The following is a 24,447-nucleotide window of genomic DNA, read 5'->3' on the forward strand; positions in this document are numbered from 1 at the left end:
AGAGAAACTGAAACAGACCACATCAGATAATAATTAATGTACAGAGGACAAAGTAATATGAAAAGTGTAAATGCAGACCAAATTTGAACAACATTACTTTAGTCTTTGGTGAAATGACCACAATGTGCATTCACCAAACCCATTTAAAAATAAATAGTAGATCACTTTATAATCTTAGCTTTTCTCCTCTGTATCCGTATTTAAAGCAGTTAAAGGATATCATGGTCAAGGAAGCATGGGAGACATACAGAAAATATACCAAAACAAAGTTAAAATCAGAAATTTTACTTTCCCTAATTCACTCTGCAGAAACTCTTGCTCAGCAAATCATAGTTGATGATTTCTCAGTTCAAAGCTTTGTTGTGAACAGCTCAATGATACAGAGTGTGTGTTAATAACACACTGAAACATATCTTGACCTTTGACATGATCTTCAAGACAATTAAGATAACAAATACCTGCAATCAGCAGTAAAACACAGTAAATCAGCAGTAAACCACAGCATTTATCAACGTCTTGGGGCTGTATAGTGGCGTAGCGGGTGGTGCCGCTACCTCACCGCTCCCTAGTGTAGTTGGCTGATAGGAGAATCAGGCTGAAATTGATTGACATGTGAAAGAGAATAGGTTGTAGAGAATAAGCTGGATTGTTCTGAAAGATAGCATACTCAATGTGTCAAATTGCCTCCCTGTATGTCATACGTCAATCTGAAATACTCATCTATTTATGCTGATTGATCTCTGGGTCAACGTCTCAAAATACATTTTTACGCTAATATATATTTTCTTGGGTTCCAGAGATGGTACTGGTGTAGCCCAAGCTGATAACTGCAGTGCATTTTGTAGATGGTACACAGTGCCAATGTGGGTAACTATTAGCAGAGGAAAATAAAACAATGGTGCATGGGTGCCAATCAAGTAGGTTGCTTTGTCCTGGACGTATCAAACTCTGCTCATCCAGACAAATGAAAAGCAAACCAGGGCTCGAAATTAACGGTTGCCCGGGTGCCACCGACCACTCAAAGTGCCAGGCTTGGCAACTTGATTTATACCGAAGATAGACACAAAAAACTGGAGTAATTTCATGGGTCCCGCAGCATCTCTGGAGAAAAGGAACGTGACGTTTTGTGTCGGCGACGGTTGTGGGAAAGTGTGGCGTGACGGAGGGTCGGAGCGAATGACGGGCCCCGCACAGCAGCAGCGGCGACGGCTCTATCTCCTCCCGCACCCCGCCCAGCCTGATAACGGCCGCTGCTGCCACTCCGCCAACGGACAAACCTTTGGAGGAGGGAGGTGTCGGTCGGGGGCAGACGTACAGTAGTGTGGGGGGGGGGGGGGGGGGGGTGATTGGAGGAGGGAGACGTGCCAAAACACTCTCGGCAGCCCTGAACCGCAGCCAGGATCGATCCCGGCTCTCCGGCGCTGCAATCGCTGCCGAACCACCAATGGACCATCCCCCCACCCACCCGAGAGCCTCCACACGCCCGGGGGTGGCACGAGGCGTCGGGAGTCAGACGGACGCAGTGCCCCCAGGCCCACAGCCAGCGCAGAGAAGCAGCGCAAAACCCAGCTTACTCTGCCTGTCCTGTCAGGTTAATCAACAGCCCTGTGTTCAAGAAGGAACTGCAGATGTTGGAAGATCGAAGGTACACAAAATTGCTGGAGAAACTCAGCGGGTGCAGCAGCATCTATGGAGCGAAGGAAATAGGCGACGTTTCGGGCCGAAACCCTTCTTCAGACAGCCCTGTCTGGATTGGCAGTTGAGCTGCATTTAGCGCTGGATTGAGCTGAAATTACCGTTCACAGAAGCCGCGCGCATGCGTGCATGTGTGTGTGCGTGCTTGCATGCGCGCGCGGCCGTCAGGATATTCTGTCCGCGGTCCCCTCCATAGTTTGGTTGCGATTTCCGTGCCTGACAGATGTTGGCCGAGGAGTGCTGGCCTTCCTTCCCACCTCTGCCCCTTCCTCTCTCTCTCTCTCGTACGCCCCCTCCACTCCCCTTATCGTGAGACCCCTCCTCTCCATCCCCCACTGATCCCCATTCCTGCCTCTATTCAGTCCTCACTGATATCCCCTGTGCTCCCCACTCCCCCCCCCCCCCCATCTATTCATCCTGCACTGATCTCCCTAGCCACCTCGCATTGATTCTCCTGCCACTCCCCATCAATCCTATACTGGTCCCCCAATTCATCATGTACTGACCCTCCTTCCCATTCATCCTGCACTGCTCACCCCTTCATCCTGCACTGCTCCCCACATCCATCCTGCACAGATCCCCCCCCCCCATTCAACCCCCACTGTCACCCCCCCCGTGCTCTCCCCTCACAATTTTACCTACTCCAAGCAACACGCACTAATTCCCCTGCCTCAATCCATTCAATCTGCACCGATTGCCTTCTCAAGCCCCCACCCACCACCATCTATCCTGCACTGATTCATGCACCCACCCCCCCCCCGACGACCCTATTGTGCTGGAAATGTCTTCAGAGCTAACATTGACTGTTTGATAACGGAATGCGATCAAATATGTTTTAATTCCCAATGTTATTTGTTTTAATCCATAAAGATGGGTTAATTAAATTGTGAACACGTGAAACATTAAAACCACAGTGTTTGATTGTCACTGACACATTATTACAGAATTCATTTTAATGGCAAATCAATGCTCTTAATATCGAGTATCAGTACTGTAGTTATTTGATGAGCAACATTCACAACTATACGTTTGATTTATCCAGGTTTTACTTCTACAGTCAGTCATATACATCACAAATCTGGTCAGGAGATATTTCAGTTGAAATTTTAACGTTAATTCTGAAGTGGGAATGATGGAAAAAGCGTTTATCAACAATTTTGTTGTTAAAATGGTGCTTACAAACTGGGTATCTTCATTGCCACATACATCTAATCTGAATATCTGGTAATGTGGCGTCTTGACACCTTTAAATATATTACCAAACATTTGCTGCATTTATGTCCTTTGGCCATCTCTTGTTAGTTAGTGTAATGTTTAACCTGTCAGATGGGTATAGTCAGTTTTAACAGCTATTATCATAAAGTGCCTTTAGAAAATTCCTTGCAACCTGTATATTTTGTTGTGGATAAATTATGTGGGAAACGAGAGTGTTTATGTACCAATAGCAATAACGACCCATGCTATGGCCATATCATGATAATTTTCGGTCCTTCACAGAAAACATGCTTGCATCGATCTGTAGTGTGCATGGTTAAGCATATATGTTATCAAGGTCCAGGATTTATTGACACACGTTGATCATACGCTGAATAATCCAACCACATTTTTGTTTGGAAGTGGAAAGAAATAATAAAAATTGCATTAATTGCAATGTTTAAAAAGAGTTGAGATACCATATTATAATTTTGCTGCATGTCATTGTGGTATATATCATGTCTTGATTGGTGAATATGTTAGTTGGTGACTTTATTTGAAGCAGAAATAATATGTGAATGCTTCATTGAGCACAATTCCGACTGGTAACTTCGCACTTCGTCCGAGCACGCGTCATGCAAGCCATCTTAAATGACCACCTAAACTGTCATTTGGCAAACTAAAAAGCTGCCAAGGTTACCAGGGAAAAAAAGTTAAGCAAGAGCTCTGCAAACCATCACATATCTGACTTGCATCTTGATTAAGTTTCTGATTAATGGTGACTCCCCCAGGATGGTGGAGAGTGAACTTGACAATGATCATTCCACGAAGAATCAAGGGCAGATGAACAGATTTTATTTTGCTGTGATGGACATTTTCTGTGTAACCATCAGCAAACATCCATATTTCTGACTTTATGATGGAATTCTGATGGAAAGAAGGATTTGGATTAAGTCGCTGAAGATTGTCAGCCTTGTGGTACTGACCTGAGGAGTTTTTGCATTTATATCATGGAGCTGGCATAATTGACCTCCAAATGTCACAGCCATCTATCCTTGTACAAGTTTTTAGCTCTAATCAATAAAAGGGATTTCCCTCCCAGGTCCATCAAGTCCAGTTTTACCAAAGGTTCATGCTCACACAATCAAACGTGGCTTTGATGTCACTCTGACCATATCTCTGTAATTCAACTCTTTGGTCCATGTCTACGCCAATACATAATTTGCTTTTTATATTTTCCATACTGCAATCAAAACAAACTCAGCCTTGTTCATTTAAATACATCATTTGCACAAAGGAAGATGATTGTGTGATGATTTTTAAAAAAAAACCTCTATAAAGTTGCCATTCTCATTTATATTCAATTCATAATCCTCAAACCAAAATAACTGTGCCAAGGAAAGGTGAACCAGTAAACGTATTGTGCATGCTGTTAACTGAAAGTTCACTTACTTTCAAACTTATTACTGAAGCATCTCATTAAGAAAAGGGATTACATATCTCCTAAAGGACGCTTCATCATCGATACATTTAAAATATTTCATCGTTTTGGCATTGAACAATACAGTACAGGAAGAGGCCATTCGGCTCATAATGTTTGCCCCGAGCATGATTCCAAGTTAAACTAATCTTCTCTGTCTGCATGTGATCCGGATCCCTCCATATCCATGTCCGATTCTAAAGCCTTTTAAATACCACTATTGCACCTACCTCCAGTTTGGTAACAGCTTGGTTTGCCAACAGCTCTGCCAAAGACTGCAAAAAATTGCAAATTATGGATATAGCCCAGATCATCACACAAACCAGCCTCCCCATGACTCCATCTCTACCATGCTGCTTCAGGACAGCTGCCAACATAAACACGGACCATTTGTACCAGTTATTCCTTATTCTAACCTCCCCCCTCGAGCAGAAGATACAAAAGTTTGAAAGCATGTGCCACCAGATTCAGAAACACTTTCACCCCACTGTCAGATTACTAAATGGAACCCTCTTAAGCTAAAGGTGTAGTCCCCATTTCCCAAGCTATGTCAATGAGGCCCTTGCATTTATTTGTATCTGCATTTTGTAAATTAAGGCTATAATGCAGTAACATTATAATGCTGTACTCTGCACTCTGGTATTTTTCTCTCTGAACTACTTGTTTTACTTCTGCATGGCTTGATTGCATCATATATAGCACAATTAGACTGGATAATATGCAAACAAAGTTTTTCTATGTATTTTAGTCCATCTGATAAAAATAAACCAATAACAATGCATTTATCAAATGTGGTTTGCAATAAAGCACATTTTTCTTTGGGATTCAAATCACATCCATGTTTAAAATAACCATTAAAACTGGACTATGGAAATGCAGATTCCATGGAAAACATGAACATCAAACCAAGAAGCTCAAGTACAATCAAATTTAAATTATTCAACATTTTGGAAATATTCTACTCTTCCAAACATAATGGAGAAAAAATAAACCACTTGAAGCAGTTCATTTCACTAAATGCTATTTGTCCAACTGAGCCAATCTGCAGAAGAAAAAAAAATCAGAAAGAAGAGAAAAGGTGGAGGGAACTTGGGTGGAATGAAGGGTGTGGTGAAAGGCAGATAAATTTCATACGAGGCCAAATAAAACAAAATAATTATTTCTGAACTTACAGTTTTAAAAAGTACAAACTATCAACAGGTTCCATTCCTATGAATTGTCCATCAGATTTATTTTCATTACATTGAATAACCACGGTAACACGAGCCATACAGTGCTCTCCATAATGTTTGGGACATAGACCCATCATTTATCTAGTTGCCTCTGTACTCCACAATTTGTGAATTTATAATAGGAAAAAAGGAAAAAAAAATGTTTTAAATCACATGTGGTTAAAGTGCACATTGTCAGATTTTAATTTAGGCTATGTTTATACATTTTGGTTTCACCATGTAGAAATTGCAGCACATAGTCCCCCCATTTCAGGGCACCATAATGTTTGGGACACATGTCTTCACTGGTGCTTGCAATTGCTCAGGTGTGCTTACATGCCTCTTTAATGCAGGTATAAGAAAGCTCTCAGCACCTGGTCTTTCCTGCAGTCTTTCCATCACCTTTGGAAACATTTATTGCTGTTTATCAACATGAGGACCAAGGTTGTGCCAAAAAAAGTCAAATAAGCCATTATGAGACTGAGAAACAAGAATAAACTGTTAGAGATATCAGCCAAACCTTAGGCTTACCAAAATCAACTGTTTGGAACATGATTAAGAAGAAATAAAACACTTGTGAGCTTATTAATAGCAAAGGGACTGGCAGGCCAAGGAAGACCTCCACAGCTGATGACAGAAGAATTCTCTCTATAATAAGGAAAAATCCTCAAGCACCTGTCTGACTGATCAGAAACACTCTTCAGGAGTCAGGTGCGGATTTGTCAATGACCACTGTCCGCAGAAGACTTCACGAACAGAATACAGAGGCTACACTGCAAGATGCAAACCACTGGTTAGCCACAAAAATAGGATGGCCAGGTCACAGTTTGCCAAGAAGTACTTAAAAGAGCAACCACAGTTCTGGAAAAAGGTCTTGTGGACAGATGAGATGAGGATTGACTTATAACAGAGTGATGGCAAGAGCAAAGTATGGAGGAGAGGAGGAACTGCCCAAGATCCAAAGCATACCACCTCATCTGTGAAACACGGTGGTGGGGGTGTTATGGTTTGGGCATGTATGGCTGCTGAAAGTACTGGCTCACTTATCATCATTGATGATACAACTGCTGATGGTAGTAACATAATGAATTCTGAAGTGTATAGACACATCCTATCTGTTCAAGTTCAAACAAATGTCTCAAGACTCATTGGCCAACGGTTCATTCTACAGCAAGATAATGATCCCAAACATACTGCTAAAGCAACAAAAGAGTTTTTAAAAACTAAAAAATTGTCAATACTTGAGTGACCGTCAATCACCAGATCTGAACCCAATTGAAGCATGCCTTTTATATGCTGAAGAGAAAACTGAAGGAGACTAGCCCCCAAAACAAGCATAAACTAAATATGGCTGCAATACAGGCTTGGCAGAGCATCACCAGTGAAGACACCCAGCAACTGGTGATGTCCATGAATCGCAGACTTCAAACAGTCATTGCATGCAAAGGATATGCAACAATGTACTAAACATTACTACTTTCATTTACATGACATTGCTGCTTCCCAAACATTATGGTGCCCTGAAATGGGTGGACTATGAATAAACACTGCTGTAATTTCTACATGGTGAAACCAAAATGAATAAAAATTGCCTTTATTAAAATCTGATAATGTGCACTTTAACCACATGTGATTTTTTTTTCTATTACAAATCTCAAATTGTGGAATAGAGAGGCAAATAAATAAATGATGGGTCTTTGTCCCAAACATTATGGAGGACACTGTAAATAACTAATAGAATATTCACCGCATCTGGTCATTAATGAATACCACAAACCATTACAGGTCCACCACCGATTTTCTGGCATCCTTGGTTCCAGAGCCTTTCTGGTAACACAGGGCAAATTCGACCCACCGATAAACGTGGATGTCCCGACGAAGTCAATTTCGCCACCTCCTCCAGCCTTGGCGCCACATTTTCTGGGGGACATTCGGGGGAGTGATTTCAAGTGCATCCTCATAATTTTGTCTGGATTGAAGTAAATGCCAGACAAACAGTTGCTGGAAATCCGTGGTGGACCTGTATTATTATTAATTTAAATAATTCTTCAAAAAAGCATGGGAGAATTTGTGTAAAGTCTGATTTTCATAAGTTAGGTCATTTATAACCCAGGGAGTCCCTGTGCATATTAAAAATATTCTTACTTGTTCAATCCGAGAAGTTAGATTTCTTTGTAATTGCTGAATAGCATTTTTGGCAGCAGCATCCTGTGAGATCAATCTTTCCTTCACCATTTTAATTTCCTCCATTAGGTTTTCAACTTTGACTTCCATCTGCAAGAAATAAGTGAATCCCTATTGAATAGACAGATCTATAGATCACGACTATAAATTTTTCACAAAACATCAGTTAAATTTAAAAATGGAACAAGTTATAATCATGATTCTTTTAAAAGAATGAACACTCATTAATATTTTGCTGTCTACATCCTTACACTCTGTGCATCCTTACTCATGTAAAGAACAACTCCCTAATAACACCTCAAGAAAAATGCAACGGTCACACTCTTCATTAGGACAGGGAAAAGTAAATATATAAAGGGAAAAAACAACCCAAGTTATTATTTTTAAATTCTTACATATTATTTGCAAAAATCCAACTGATTAGCCCAGATTCTGAGCAAAGGGAAAATGCATACTGATAATCTAAAAAAAATTGAGGTTAAGTCGTAGGATGGCGGGACTGACATATGATGAAAGAATGGGTCAATTGGGCTTGTATTCACTGGAATTTAGAAGGATCTTATAGAAACATATAAAATTCTTAAAGGATTGAACAGGCTTGATGCAGGAAAAATGTTCCTGATGTTGGGGTCGTCCAGAACAAAGGGTCACAGTTTAAGAATAAGGGGTAGGCCATTTAGGACTGAGATGAGGAAAAACTTCTTCACCCAGAAAGTTGTGAATCTGTGGAATTCTCTGCCACAGGAGACAGTGAAGGCCAATTGACAGGATGTTTTCAAGAGGGAGTTAAGGGCCTGTCGCACTTGGGCCGTCATCTATGCGACAGGCCGGTAGTGACTGATGCGCGCGTCATCATGCGTCCGCACAGCCGTCTCGAACGTGTGATGTCATTTGAAGATAGACACAAAATGCAGGAGTAATTCAGCGGGACCAGCAGCATCTCTGGAGAGAAGGAATGGATGATGTTTCGGGTCGAGTCTCTTCTTCAGACTGAAGAATGGTCTCGACCCAAAACGTCGCCCATTGCTTCTCTCAAGAATTGCTACCAGTCTCGCTGAGTAACTCCAGCATTTTGTGTTTATCTCCAATCGTCTTGGCCCCGTTCTGGGAGTAGGAGTGGGGGCGGATCCGGATCAGCAACGGCCATGAGCCCCAGGCCGAGCTCAGCGACCGTTTGTCTGTTTCTGCTGCTGTTGAAGGTGAGACGTTGCGCCGCGCCAGGGTCTTGGGCCTGTCCCACTTTGACCTTCAGTTACGCGACAGGCCGGTGGCGCGCGAATATTTAGTGCAGGAAGAAGTCCACACTCCTCCACGCCTCTTCACACTCCTCCACACCACTCCATGTGCCCGTCCCGCGCTACCCACGCACTAGCAGGTCGCATAAATGGCGTGCGAATGATGGCCAAGTGGGACAGGCCCTTTAGATTTAGCTCTTAGGGCTAAAGGAATCAAGGGATATGGGGGAAAAGCAGGAACAGAGTACTGATTTTAGATGATCAGCTCTGATCATATTGAATGGCGGTGCTGGCTTGAAGACACCCATTTTTCTGTTTCTATTTATATCTGATGTCTTCGCATCCAGAAACTGTCAAGCACTCTCAAACAGAAAAGAATGAAAAATCCGTACAGTGAAGGACCAGGAAAGTAAAAAGTGCACAATGTTAATAATGTATTAATCATTTTATAATTTAAATTATGTTCATACAAATGAATTAATAATTCAAAATTCAAATATCATAAATTTAAAAACACAATTGCATCATTGAATGCAAAGAATATTTGAATTATTCATTAGCTTTTCAGAGCAATTCAGGCTATTTAGCAGCAATTATGAGTTGGTATGTTGTTAAAGTTTATTGGCAAATTTTAACATTAAATCGTTGATTCTGTGTTCATTGCACTCCAAAGATGTGACATCCTGTGGAGATGGAGGGTTAACTGGAAATCATCTTCCAATTTCTTTGTTTAACTTTGCATGTGCTGGTGGCAGACATTTTACACGGCATCCACCAAATACTGGCAGTTTCATCAGCATTAAAAACGCAAAAGCCCCATCATTGCCTTTTGCACTTTAATAGACCGAACTTTCTGGTGGTTTGTCATCTGGTTCACTCATTACTCCAGATTGAGGGATAGGGTTCCAAAGAACAAACCAGGTCTGTGGCCAGGGCCAAGGGCATGGAGTGTAGAAGGGTTGTGTATTTGGAGCTGTGATCCAGAGTGTGCAGCACAAGGCAGGAATGCCAGGATTCATGAATATGGGTGCGTTTGTGGTGGGAGCATGGGTCTGCAGTGTGGGCTGGGTGTGCAGATGGAAATGGGTCCAAAGGGGTTGTGCGATTCGGTTTGTTTTGGCAAGCAGAAATATGCAAGCTCAAACTCACTGGGTTCTATTTCCCACTTCCTCACCTCAGTTCCCACTCCAATTAAACGAACTGTGTTCACTAAAAAGGGTATTATACCTTAGGTAAGATGAAAACAAAGTGAAATAAAAGTGTGTTAGAGCAGTATAGGAGTAACATTCAATCATTCAGCAATTCTGCTGGACTGGCACCATCAAGGTCCAATTTATGCAAGTGTATCAGAATTTTGAAAATGGATTTAAAAATGCATCCAAATTTACAGTGATATGTACCATACCTTACCATATGTACCATTCAAAATCAGTTCTGTTTTACTATGTTTGCATTTAGTTTTCATATGTGACTTACTAGTTTTATGGTGTTGATATGTTGCTTTTCTGTTTCCGAACGTTTCTTCAATTCATCTTTCAAGTTGTTTTTTTCTGCACAAATCTCCACAATCATTTCTTGATGCTTTCTGTTTTCTTCCATCAGTCTACGTAATAAACATAAAGAACAATAATAATAAAATGAATTTTTCAATATAACAGCATTTTCAAATAGTAACATTTTGGCTAACGAGAACATGCTAGCTTGTATTTGTATTTTTACACTGGAGCACTAGTGGCACTGGTTACAATTAGAATATTTTGATAAAGAAGCTTGCAACACAATGTTAAAATAAATTGTTATGTATTTTCATTGGACTGAGCTAATCATCTGCCTTAACCAGTAACGGAACCAGTTACATTTAAAATAAAAACCTGTTCATCTCCAGTCTAACCTAGAAGCAAATATTACCCAAAACAGAAGAGTTTTTGATTAAAATCCAAACAAGCCTTTACAATGTTGACCCATTTTTCTATGCAGAGTACACAGCTCGTCATATTTTAGCAATATGGCATAGTTGGCAATCTGACACGCCTTTACAAGGAGTTTCATGGAACGTTTGTTGTGACGGGAAGCAGCAGAGAATGGATTTCCAAAGTCAAAAGTAAGTCATGGGTTCTATTCCTCATGCACTATTTTAACAGGCAGAAATGTCATGTGATGGGGCGCATAGAACCAAGAAACCTCAGCATCATTATGACAGTTTATTGCCTACATTTGGGACATACTGTCAAGGCACTCATACATACTTGGAAAACTATGAATGTGAATAATACAAAAATCAATTCGGCAGAATAAGTGAAAATGGATGCCCCAGACATTGTGTGCAAGATTTGCAAATTACTAGTTTTGCGAGCCCAGACAACTTCATCCCTTTGCCCATGCTTCAACTTAAAACCCCTGACTATGTTTAGCAATGACGGAACTGATAATAAGTTATGGAGAAGTTCTTGCAAGATAAAATCCAGTTTCTGATGAAGAACTGTTCATGATTACAAATATAATTTCTCATTACACACGGTGTTGTTATGTTGAGTTAATGAAGTTTCTGCTTAGCTTCATTTTACTATGATAGTGAACAGGATTAACATTTACTTTTTCTCTATTTTTTTGTTCTGGTATACATATCAAAGACAGACTGCGTCTATGAATAGAAGGAATGGGTAACATTTTGGGTTGAGACCTTCAGTCTGAAGAGAGACAGAATTTTGTGTCTAGCATTTTATATCTATCTAATTGTGTAAACCAGCATCTGCAGTTCCTTCCTACACACTACTCATTTTCTTTATGCTATTCCAAGTAATTTTAAATTTGAGCCAAATATGTCTAAGAAAACTCCAAATTATCAAAAATATCAGGGTAGTCCCCAATAAATGAGGATGAAACAAGATGAAATTCAACAGATGCTGCCAGTAGATAACTAATTAAGTAGCTGTTCTTGGCAAGCATCTATCTGCTTGCCGGTAGCTAACAAAAATATATTAAAAACATCATTGCTTTCAGATTTAGAATGGAAATTTGCCTAAAAGACTCAAGCTCCCACTATAGTTGAGTTCTTCCAATAAAAAAGTTACAGTATCAACCATCAACTGGAGAACATACATTTTAGTGCAGCACTTTTCCCATGAAACATCTTAATTTCACATTTTCTTTGAGAAATAAAACTCATATTTCTTGAGATGCCATGGTGCAATAGCACCATATGTACAATATGTGCCCCACTTAGTCCAAAACACTGGATTACTAACCCATTAACATGACTACACTTGGAGAAACAAGAAGATAATGGAATATTGAAAAAAAAAAAAAAACTGCTTGAAGAACTCAGTGGGCCAGGTTGCATATGTGGAGGGAATTGAACAGATGAGATTTTGGGTCAGTATCCCTTTTCAGTCTGTACATTTCCCTTCACAGATGTTGCCTAGTCTGCCGAGTGACTCCAGCAATTGCTTTTTGTTTTTAACATGACCACCCCTCCCAAATCCTTATGGTTTATATTAGAGGGGTTGAAAATATTTGTGTTCTACCACAGAATAACAGAGTGTTACATTTAACTGCTTTCCGAAATAATGTAGATCATTCTGTGATCCAGGGCATGTCATTTGTCGATTAATCTGAATTGCTTTAATAATGGTTTTGGTTTGACTTTTGGACAGTACATTTGCCTAGATATCTAATTGGCAAGGGCATGTTATGCCTCACAGAAAGTGATGTTATGAGTCCAAGTGTAGTATTTGGCACCGTTGCGGAAAAATATCTGCTCCATAAATGCTCCAATAATAATAATAATAATAATAATAAATTTTATTGTCATTGCACATATGTGCAACGAGATTTGGTATGCAGCTTCCATCCGATGTCATAACTTAAACAACTAATAAAATTTAGATTTAAATACCCCGAGAAACATGATTATAAAAAGAACAGTAAAACAGTCTAAAGGGCAAATGTGTCTGTGCCGGGTCGATGTGCGACGTGACCATCCAAGGGAGACAGTTCATGGGGGTGGGGGGCACTCAGCAGTGCCGGTTCAGAGCAGCTATAGCTCTGGGGATGAAGCCATCGTCCACCTTTACATATGCTACTGTGACATATAATTGTTTATCGGTTTTATCTATTATTGCATATATCTCTATAGACCAAACCATCAGTTTAAAGAAAAATCTTGTTATTGACTCACTTTTTAATTTTATTTTCTTGCTGAAGACATTTGTTTTGTAATGATTCATTAAATATGGCTACAGCGCTACTTTCTTTTGTAATTCCATTAGGTAAACTGGGAGTCACTGAGGATTCTGTTGAAAAATAATTATATTCTGATTCTAGCTCATCCAACAAAGCATCTTGAGAAGATTCAAGCTCCATCCTGGACATTAGATCCTTGGTTATCTTTGTATCAAAAGGACTTTCTGAATCAATCTTGCGAGATGAATGAGGTGTACATTTGTTCCAATCAATAGTATCCGCTTCTGATGATTTCTCTGATGTAGGATGATGTGTTTGATTATTAACCATTTTATTAAGTTCTCCAGAGTCACTCACTTCTTCCTTATTGTCTGATGCAATTTCCGTATCATTATTCAAAGAGATTAGAGCACACGGTTCTCCACTTCCACCATGATCTGTCAAGTTATTCATACATTGTTCAACCTGAACATTCAGTTGTACCTCAGCAAATCTATCTTCATGTTCGCCATTTATATCTTCTTTTAATTTTAGTGTTTTGGTTGCTGAATAAGTCTCTGACTTGAGGCATGTGCCATTTAGTGCTCCAGTATCCCCACCAGTGACATCATTAATAACCTCATCACTTTTGAGAGCATCAATTATTGACGGATGTATTTTGTCATGGTCACAGCTCGCCACCTGTTGATTAGCTTCTGGAGCAATCTGCTCATCAGCTTGATGTTCCATTCTCTGTCATACAAATATTTATCCTACAACAATAAAAACAAAATAAGGATATTGAAAAGACAAGATCAGGCATGTATATGATCAGAATGTATTGAAAATGAAAGGTATTTACTCATGCAACTTCCTTCTATACAATGGAAACAGTTACTACAGCACAAACACATTTCGTAATAAAAGCTCCATATGGTGACTTCATTCAATCACAATAATTGTGATATCTGTAATTTAAATGGTTCATTAGTCTGATTTATATCATTTAAAATGGGAAGATTAGGTCATTACAATGCTGTAATGTGCAGTCCAGATTCTAAGTAATTAAGACCGAAGACCTATTACATCTCTAACGATTCACTCAGTTGATTTACAAGGATTTCAATCAAGCAGGGGGCTCTTCCTGTGTTCACAGGGAGACATACAAATGCCACCCAGCGGAAGCAATAGATGAGTATGGAGGAGGTGCAGGTGAACCTCTGTTGCACCTGGAAAAACTGCTTAGGTCCTTGGAAAGAGTCAAGGGGTAAAGCGACAAGTGTTACACATGCAACTCCTCCAACCTCATCTATCGCATTTGCTGCTCTAGGTGGCAGCTGCTCTACATCGGTTAGACCAAGCGCAGGCTTGGCGATCGCTTCACCCAACACCTTCGCTCAGTTCGCAATAACCAACCTGATCTCCCGGTGACTCAGCACTTCAACTCCCCCTCCCATTCCGAATCCGACCTTTCTGTCCTTGGCCTCCTCCATGGCCAGAGTGAGTCCCACCATAAATTGGAGGAGCAGCACCTCATATTTTGCTTGGGTAGTTTACAGCCCAGCGGTATGAACATTGACTTCTCCAATTTCAGGTAATCCTTGCTTTCTCCCTATTTCCCAGCTCTCCACAGCCCACTGTCTCCGCCTCTTCCTTTCATCTTCCCGCCCCCACCACTCCCACATCAGTCTGAAGAAGGGTCTGGACACGAAACGTCACCTATTCCTTCACTCCATAGATGCTGCCTCACCCGCTGAGTTTCACCAGCATTTTTATCTACCATTCCAGCATCTGCAGTTCCTACTTACACATACCGAATTCTATAATCTGAGCCTGAATTTTTAATATATATATACAAATTTTATCTTGAGTGTTAAATGCTTTATTGCTTTCCAGGCGTTAGGATTCGCACTGCGGATCAATACAAGTTCTGGAATGGGACTGTTTGCAGCATAACACTAAATGCTGAAATGCAAGCTTTTTTAGAAAACAAGCCCTAAATGTTTGACCTTAAAAAATTAGCCACAAGGTGTAGCTTAACATTTCATACTGCAATTCTAAAAATATTTTGAAGTAGACAAAATCACTAATGGAGGTGTGAAACAAGACTGGAAGTGATTGAGAAATAATTTTAATTATAACATTCTCTGCTACACAATGGGACATTGGTGCTTAAAACTCAATGAAATATATAATATTTAGAATTGATTTATTTTATCTGGTTTTTAAAATAGTTCGTCAAATATTTTGTTGAAAGCTTTGTGAAAAATACAATCTGTTATACGATGTAAATCAAAAATCTCCCAAACCACTGAGAACCACACCTGTTACTTAACAAGAGCTTTTGTGTGCCACAGTACACATGCATAAAAGCCACTTGCAAAAAACTTACATAGAATGCTTTGTTTACAGGTGTCAGGGCACATGGAATGCACAAAGTATTGACTGGTGACTTTACTTTTCTTTCAAAGCAATTGTCACCCAATATTCCTTCATTTAATTTTTTTCAAGAAACCAATTGCCATGTTAGCTGTTCTATCTATTCAGTTATTAAGAACAAGAAGGAATTCAAAAGACCTACAGAAATTATGTATAAACAAATTTGAGTAAGGGACAACAGAGATGCAAGTCAATCAAATCTATTCACAAATACCAATGTGTAATGCAAGTAATTATCCTCTTCAGCAGTTGAAATCATAGTACAAACTAATAATTTTTACAGATGACATGATTATATTGTTAGCTAACAGTTTCTTTGTAAGGTACAAAAACAGTTATACAATTTGGAACCATCAATTCCTTGCAACTGAGATAAGAAAATCACAATAGCATTGGTGGGTTCTCGATGGTTGGCATTGACATGGGCCAAAATATCTGTTTTTGTGCTGTGTTACTCAATTAGATTAATTGAGCATATCAGCCCCATTCCTTCACTAGTGTGCAAAGTCCTTTCCAGGAACTTGGTAGCACAATAACTTAAAAATATATATATTTTGAGATATCTGTTCTACATCATGAATCCTTCATTATATGGGGATATCGCTGGAATGACTGGTGACAGATGTTAGCCATATCAGTCACAGGTTTAAACAAAAAACACTGCAAAAGTCATTAAAGCAATCTTTAAATAGAAAAAATATCAAATAAACAGATGTTAATGTTTTCTGCTCCACTTTGACTAATTCACAATTCTCAACAACGAAATGGCTGGATATCAATTTGGTGAAACTGCTGACGAATAATATCAACAGCTATGCTAATTATCTGAATACTGAATTCAAAATCTCGATCACCTTGGTGGAATTTATACTTCAGTAATATAAAGCGAACTGTAATTAAGAAATAAGTTAGCTCAGTAATGATGACTATAAAACTACTAGATCTGGTTCACTCATATCATTTTAGGGATGTCTGCTATTCTTATTCAACCTGGATTAACTAAAACCCAAGATCTATCACCATATGGTTGAATCTTAGCTGACCTCCAAATTTTTGTTTTCTGTCAACATTCCTAGTTTAAGCATAGCAAAGACAAGTCTTACCAAAGACGCCCACATTCTATAAAAGAACATAAAAAAAACTGACTCATTCTGCAGCCCCAGACTCAATCACTGTCAATTCTTATCAATAACAAATCACCCTGCATCATCCTGGCAATCTGTACACTCCCCCAAAATGTAATTTACTCCTTCAAAAATCTCAATAGCCACTTTACATTATAGTCAACCTCATGGACATCTCTTCTTCCGCATGATATTCACCAGTTATACCCCATCCCTCTACTTCTACAATAGCATAATGCCAAAACGTATCCATAAAGAATGAAAGTTGAGAAAAATATAATATTGACTAATAACCACGTATTTTCTGTTTTGCCAAATAATTCTATTTGTTGCCAGCCTACCAGATGCAATGAAACACGATTCTCAAGATTATGAAATAGCTCAAAATAATCTCTTAACCTAATATTAACAATAATTAAAGAATGAAAACTGCAGATGCAGGAAATCCGAAATCAAAATCAAAAATGGTATAATCAGATTGCTGCCTGACCCGCCAAGTATTTTTCTAGCATTTTCTATGTTTATAGTAAGATGTATGGAAGTGTCGGAGCATCTTGGACAATACACCCCCACCATGACACACTGGTCAACCTGAGGAGCACCAAGATGCATCACAGAATTCCACAGGAGATCCTTTTTCCTTGTGGATATCAAACTGTACAACTCCTCCCTTGTTGTGGGGTAGACTGATTCCCCTTCCCCACCCCCCCTTTCTCCACAATCTTTGCACGTCCCCAATCCTGGACTTTCCACTCGTCACTTTAAATTCATGTTTCATGTATCTTGTGTTTTATGACTATTGGCAGACCAATTTCCCTCCCGGGATGAATAAAGTTCTATTGTATTGTATTGCGTTGAATATGAAAAGTAGTTAAATTCTCTGTAAATTATGTCATCATGTTTATCAATAAATAAATCTTCCTACATCTAAAATATAGGTTTGAAAATAGTTAGAAATATTTTAAGTGTATTTATATGGTTGAGCATTTTATTTCTGAAACCTAGTTTTAAAAAAGTGAATGGATAAATGAGGAAATTCTTGATTCCCGTTTAATTTGTGTTTTTACTCCCAACTATTTGACTGTGCCTTGAGGGGTCAATATTTGCCTATCTTCCGAGAACACACTTTCAAGGAAGGATTAGAACAGAGTAATTTTACAGAGTGAATATTTTGTGAGGATTGAAAACTCTATAAATTAGAAACAATGTGTGATTTGTTACCTTGAAATTATACTTTAAATCATAGTTTGTGCCCTTCTGAAGTTAACTTTGTTCATTTTTTAGTTTCCACTGCAGATGACTTTCCCAGTCAGCTCCATATAGGACTAAATAGCAAATTTGTTTTGCTCTTGACATTATCCCAAAGAGGATTAAACTGTCTATAAAATGATTCTTGGTGACTTTTAAGGATGATTTTCTATACTTATTTTGAATAGCCAGTATAATTTAAAAAAGTAAACAGAATATTTACTCAGTGGTATCAGTCATTTCTAATGATGATTCAAACCAGACTTCAGAAATTAAACAAATGCTCAACTTTCGAGACATACTAATAGCAAAACTGTTACAAAAAAAGGCAATTGATGTAAGAACTAAATCATTTTCAAAATCATCTGATTTATGTTTTAAAATTGGAGCCTGGAAATAAATTGGCTGCTTCTGAGCCATAAATACGTTCACAAATTAATACAAACAAAATTAAATTTACATTTGGGTCAGTAAAATAAATCATGGGTTGCAAATCATTGCAACTGTTACAAATTAAGAATTGGCTGGAAACAATGGGACCCAGAAAGCTTTTACAGTTCATCAACCCTATTTCTAGACTACAATTGTTGCTTGAACTGTGGGATTCAGAAACTTTAAGGATCATGGATCATTTCATACTTTGCAAACAGTATCACAAATTAATTATGAAGCAAAATTTTATGTTGAGAAAAAAAAATCAGACTGGAGAATACAAAATGGAATATTATGTTTACAGCAGTGCTAAAACAATATTGTTTGATTGAGTGTAAATCCATCAGATCGTTGGCAATTATTACTTACTGTTAGGTTCTGCCAGTAATTGCATGTGAAAGGGAAATGCTTCCTCACACTTATTATTTGAAAACAAAACACGTCCTTTAAAAAAAAAAAACTGCATCATAGTACTGCTGCAATATTCAATTTTCAGTCATGAGAAAGGGCAAATATTCCTGTTAGTAAAACTATAATGATTGAGTAAATAAAGTAACAGAGACACGCACTACATGTGTATACTTGAATAAGTATAGACAAAACGTTCTATCTACGTCTATCCAATTTCATTAAAATTAAATTTATCCTAATTTCTTATGTCAGATTTTTTTATCACTGTGAAATGGTGATGAAGCAAAATGACATAATTTAAAGACTACCAGGCTCTTTCCGTTGAATCACATGACCACCACATAATAAATTTAGTATTTTAAAAAACACTTATTCTTGGATGAGAAAAACATTTAAAATAACACGATTATCTCAAGCACATTCTGTGCACAACATCAAGCCTTGATGGAGGCATTGTCATACAATATTGTTTACTTTTATAATTCATCGAACAAATACATTGTGACTAGCTTCGTGACTAAAACTAACCGATTCAGTGTTTCCAAGACCCAAAGTTAAGGTTTTTCAGAGAGGGAAGCTCAGCAAGACTGTTCTAAACTCACGCCCCTGAAGCCAGGTATAATGGATTTTCTAATGACAGAACAGCAACCTTATGCAAAGTTTCAAAAATCCTCAGACTTTGTTGCAAATTCAACACACTTATTATTTGAAAACAAACTAGCCTTTTTAAAAAAAAAATGCATCATGGGAGGAGGGAAAGAGGAATTGCTGATGTTTTAGGTTAACACCCTGTATCAGGATTGAGAGGGAAAATAGCCAGTACAAAGCGGTGGGAACCAGTAAGGGAGAGATGATGGGCAGAAGGAACCAGATTGGGGAAGAGATCCGCTGGCTGAAACATGTGGGTAGGTGAATGGAACCGGGAAGGGGAAGTGGGATGAAAATGGACGATGGGCAAGGGAATATAATGGGAGGATCAGAGGTGAACCAGCTGAAGAGAGAGATAAAGAGACAGAGATAGAGGAACACAGGAGGGGTACGAATAGCCCAAAATTAGAAATTCAATGTTCATGCCATTGGAGTGTAGACTTCGGCCTTATCCTGGCAGTGGAGAAGGATGGAAATGACATGCAGCCAGGAGCTTGGGATGACCAATGAAGACAGAGTGTAGGGCTTGGCGATCGTTTCGCCGAACACCTCCGTTCAGTCCGCATTAACCAACCTGACCTCCCGGTGGCTCAGCACTTCAACTCCCCCTCCCATTCCGTATCCGACCTCTCTTTCCTGGGCCTCCTCCATGGCCAGAGTGAGCACCACCGGAAATTGGAGGAACAGCACCTCATATTCTGCTTGGGGAGTCTGCATCCTTGTGGCATGAACATTGAATTCTCACAATTCTGTTAGCCCTTGCTGTCTCCTCCACTTCCCAGCTCTCCCTCAGCCCTCGGGCTCCTTCTTCGTTTCATCTCCCCGCCCTCCCATCCACCCCCACCATCAGTCTGAAGAAGGGGTTTGGCCCGAAACATTGTCTATTTCCTTCGCTCCATAGATGCTGCTGCACCCGCTGAGTTTCTCCAGCATTTTTGTGTACCTTCGATTTTCCAGCATCCTTCTTAAATGCTCTGTAAACCAGTTGCTTAGTCTGCACTTGGACTCGCCACACCCAGCCCTTCCTGACCCCTGGCACTTTCACCCATCCCCATCAACTGATCCCTGCCCTCACCCCTTCCACTTTACACCTATATCTTCCCTCCCCACTCTCAGTCCTGATATTGGGTCTCAACACCAAATGTCAACAATTGCTCCACTCTCACAGATGTTGCTCCAACCGCTAAATTCCTCCAGCAGTTGGTGTTTTGCTCCAGATTCCAGCAGCTACAATGCCCTGAACAATATTTATTATTCATTTTAAAAACATGTAAAAAAACATTTAGCCACCATTTTTGTTACATATTTTTCTGTTGGTTAACATGTTATCTCATTAGTTAACAATAGCACATCAAAACTTATCATTGATTTACAAAAACTTAAAATAAATATCCCTTAATCAACATGACCAAAACAGGTCAAATGGTTATTTCTTTTTAATTCTGCTTTGGGAACAGGTTGTTTTATCAAATGGTTTACTATAGTGGCTGCAAAGTGCTTAGGACATCCTGATCTCGTGTTCTTTTGCCTTACCTTCAACCTTAAAAAACACATTAAAATAAGGTTTAACAAAGCAGACATAAATCAAAATTTGCTCGTCTACTTCAACAAAAATTATTGACAGTGTAGCCAGTGCATTCAGCACTTTGCACTGTTTTCTCCGGAGATACCCTTAACCACCATGTTTTGATCAGTTTGGCAAGACATCCAGCAGCCTAGTGCTAGTTTTTTCCCTCTATTTATAGTACTATCATGAAAATGTGTTACAATTAAAAATGCAATTGTAATGTACAGACTTATTGGGGAATGTAGACAGTGGAAAGTAGGAAAACATATTATAGTAATCCAAACACTTTGAGGTCTTTGAAGAAAATATTGTGTGAAAAAGTTTCAAATCTTCAGTGCCAGATCACTTCAACAATTTGTATCATCACGGAAATTCCATTTGGTCTTGAACAGCGGCTTTCAAACTTCTACCAGATTTCCCTGCAAGTAGTGGATTAGATAACTGATGTAGTAGTCAATGAAACAAATGAGAATTTATCCTCACATTTTCCCAGTGTACTGATATCACAGATTTTTTGTGATACTCGTAATACACAAGCAAGCATCATTAATGAACGAAAGACACCAGAGCATTATTAATGTGTTGAAATACAAGATCATAGAAGAAGTTACATATAGTTTATCTTATGCTGTTCTATTAGACAAAGATATGATCAAGAATCAAGTTATTGGCTAATTATGTCAAACCTAAAGGCAAGGAAGCATCTATTGCAAAAAAGCTTTAGAATTTGTATATCAAAAATGTAATCTACTTCACAAGATGTTGCATTTGTCATATAGGTCTTAAACTCCATACATTCTGTGTCTCAAAAAAATAATTCTGAATAAAATCAAGAAACAATTGCAATCAACTTTTAATTAATTTATCTATCTAATAGACTAACCTACTTCATATGTAAAGCCAAGATATATTATTCTAATACAACCCTTAAAGTAGCAGGGTATTGAGAAAACAATTACAAGTCAACTACATTGCTGCAAGAGACTGCAGATACCGGAATCTTGAGCATAAAACACAGTGCTGGAGAAACTCAGTGGGTCAGGCAGCATTTGCGTAGCCAAATGGACAGAAGACATTTCAGGTTGGGACCCTTCTTCAGACTGAAGAATGGGGTTTTGTCAGAGAAGATGGACTGTATCACACTTTACAGTAACGCAACCTCAGGTCATCTGCACATGAAGAAATGCCAGTTGCAAAAGAATAAATGTTGTGTTCATTTCTTTCTTTTTTCACATAAATTGCTAAATTTCTTACCTCAAATTTTTAGGCAGCGATTTGTGAATTCTGTAAGGGCGAATTTCCAGAATCCAAATCGACATAACGCAGGGGTCACCTGTATTCCAAACACAAGTATCTCAATAATTCAAAATGCAGCAGTAAAATCATACTATTTGAACTCCATACCAATATTTTGCTACATTCCAATATTTGATTTCCTCAGTTCATTTTCATTGTAGAGATTCATAACTTAATGACATATTTCCCATCCACTGTTCTACTTTTATTCAAGTAACACCACTGTTCCCTAGATTTTATTAAAATTTCCAATTTTAAGCTCAATTCCTAACTACATTCATTTTCTGTATTTTATCAGTGGGATCAACTAAATTATCACACTCTTCCATGGTAAAGGCTGGTGTAGATAAACTTATTTAGCCCTTCCATTGAAAATAGAAATGATGAGATGATGATATAAAAACAGAAAATTATGATAAAAGGCCAGGCAGCAGCTGCAGGAGAAACAGAGTTAACATTCCAACTCTTTTGTATGTCGTTGTACCTGTCCTCATTTAAGTTTCAAGTTCCATTCCATCACATTATCTAATAGCGAACAAATGCTCGGTTAAAACAAAGAGACAAATCTTTTTGAATATGGTTAGATATATTACAGTTAAATAAAACATCTAGGTTTGCTGAACTTTGAAATATTGCGATGGGAAAACTGAATATGAATAAGATTTATGCCCTTATAATCAAACACTGTTTATTGCAGTTAAAACGCTTTGCAGCTTGACGCGAAACCACCATTACGGTGGATTCGATTAGAACATAGAACACAGTATGTCGTTTATGTTTTTTGCCATTCAGAACTGTACTCCCAACTCTCTTTTTCTAAAGATAACCCTAATTTGATTGGTATCTACGATGCACCATCATGTGTAAAATCGTTTTGTTATAAAGTCTACTGTAGCTTTCTGCCCGATTAACATAATGTGAAACTAGATTGGAATAACAATAGGTTTTGATGTGATGAAATTAATATTGTCAAGGATCACATTCATAACATCTGCATCACTATAGTTGGGATTCCAATAGATCATGTCATTAAAAAAAAAGAACGGCGCGTAAATAAAGATTAAAATCACATATAGCATACACAACAGGAGCGATCAACTGGTCAATGATAAAGCCAGGAGAGTGGTAGGAACGGGGTGCAATCCATGGCCTGCATCCTGTTCAGTTGGGAGAGGAAAGTGGGTTGGGTAGAGACGGGATGGTGCAGGGGTGGGGATTGGAAGATGATCAGAGGAAAGAAAATACCAACACTCAACCACTCACCTCATCCAGCTCGGCCCCGTCCTCGGTCCCAGTCCCAGTCCCGCTCCTCCTCAGGGTTGCACCATCTCCCAGTCCTAGATCAGTTCGCCGAAACTTCTGTTTAAATATCAGCGGTGCTAGCGCCTAATCGCGCCCGAAATCGCTCGTTATGCTGACAAAATCAAAAAGCTGTAGTTTCAACCTGAAGCGCCTGTGCCAATCAATGCGGCAACCCCGGCCCTCCAGACCGTCGCTCCGTCACTGCCGCAGCTCCAGACTCTGACACGACAACAAATATGGCGTTTGCACCGTCCCTGACAGTCTCCTCCCTGGCCGCCCCACCAATCACATCGTCATCCGCCCTGCCAACATGACCAGCAATGGCAACCCACCTTCCCAATGACGTCACGACACCCCCGCCGCAAACCAATCAGCTGCCCGGCAAATTCACTGTAATAGTAACAACTTTTTTCTCACATTCACAGTGGGCGAGTCTGTGCCAATGATTGGGTTGAGCGTAGACACAAAATGCTGGGGTTGTCCTTTTTACTAGATTTGTGAATAATCTCAGCAAGTGCCGTTTATTAACGCCAATGATTGAATTGAGTTGTCCTTTTTTATGAGATTTGTGAATCATTTTAGCAAATACCATGTATTAATGCCAATGATTGGCGTAACATTTGCATTACCAGCGACGCTGGTTGCATTACTAGCGATTGGCGTAACATTTGCATTACGTCATGTAGTACACAAATAAAAAAAATAAAAAACAGTATATTGTGTTACAGCTACAGAGAAAGTACAGACAAAAAAGTGCAAGAGCTGCAATGAGATAGATTACAAATTATCAATTGCTACATAAAGTGCTAGTTTTTGAAAC

The 24,447-nt window shown here is 39.1% G+C and overlaps 1 protein-coding gene across 1 annotated transcript in view; it reads right to left on the reverse strand.

Annotated features, from left to right (window-relative positions):
• Positions 1–23,961, reverse strand: part of ccdc186 (coiled-coil domain-containing protein 186) — a 78,933-nt gene extending 54,972 nt beyond the window's left edge. Inside the window, 5 exon segments of the mRNA XM_055646899.1 lie at positions 7,726–7,854; positions 10,476–10,602; positions 13,177–13,933; positions 22,284–22,362; positions 23,589–23,961. Of these exon segments, the coding sequence (XP_055502874.1) occupies positions 7,726–7,854; positions 10,476–10,602; positions 13,177–13,910 (990 nt within the window). The 5' untranslated portion in view covers positions 13,911–13,933; positions 22,284–22,362; positions 23,589–23,961.
• Between the last annotated feature and the right edge of the window lie 486 nt (positions 23,962–24,447).

This window comes from Leucoraja erinacea, chromosome 15 (assembly GCF_028641065.1).
Source record: "Leucoraja erinacea ecotype New England chromosome 15, Leri_hhj_1, whole genome shotgun sequence".
Classification (NCBI taxonomy): Eukaryota; Metazoa; Chordata; class Chondrichthyes; order Rajiformes; family Rajidae; genus Leucoraja; species Leucoraja erinaceus.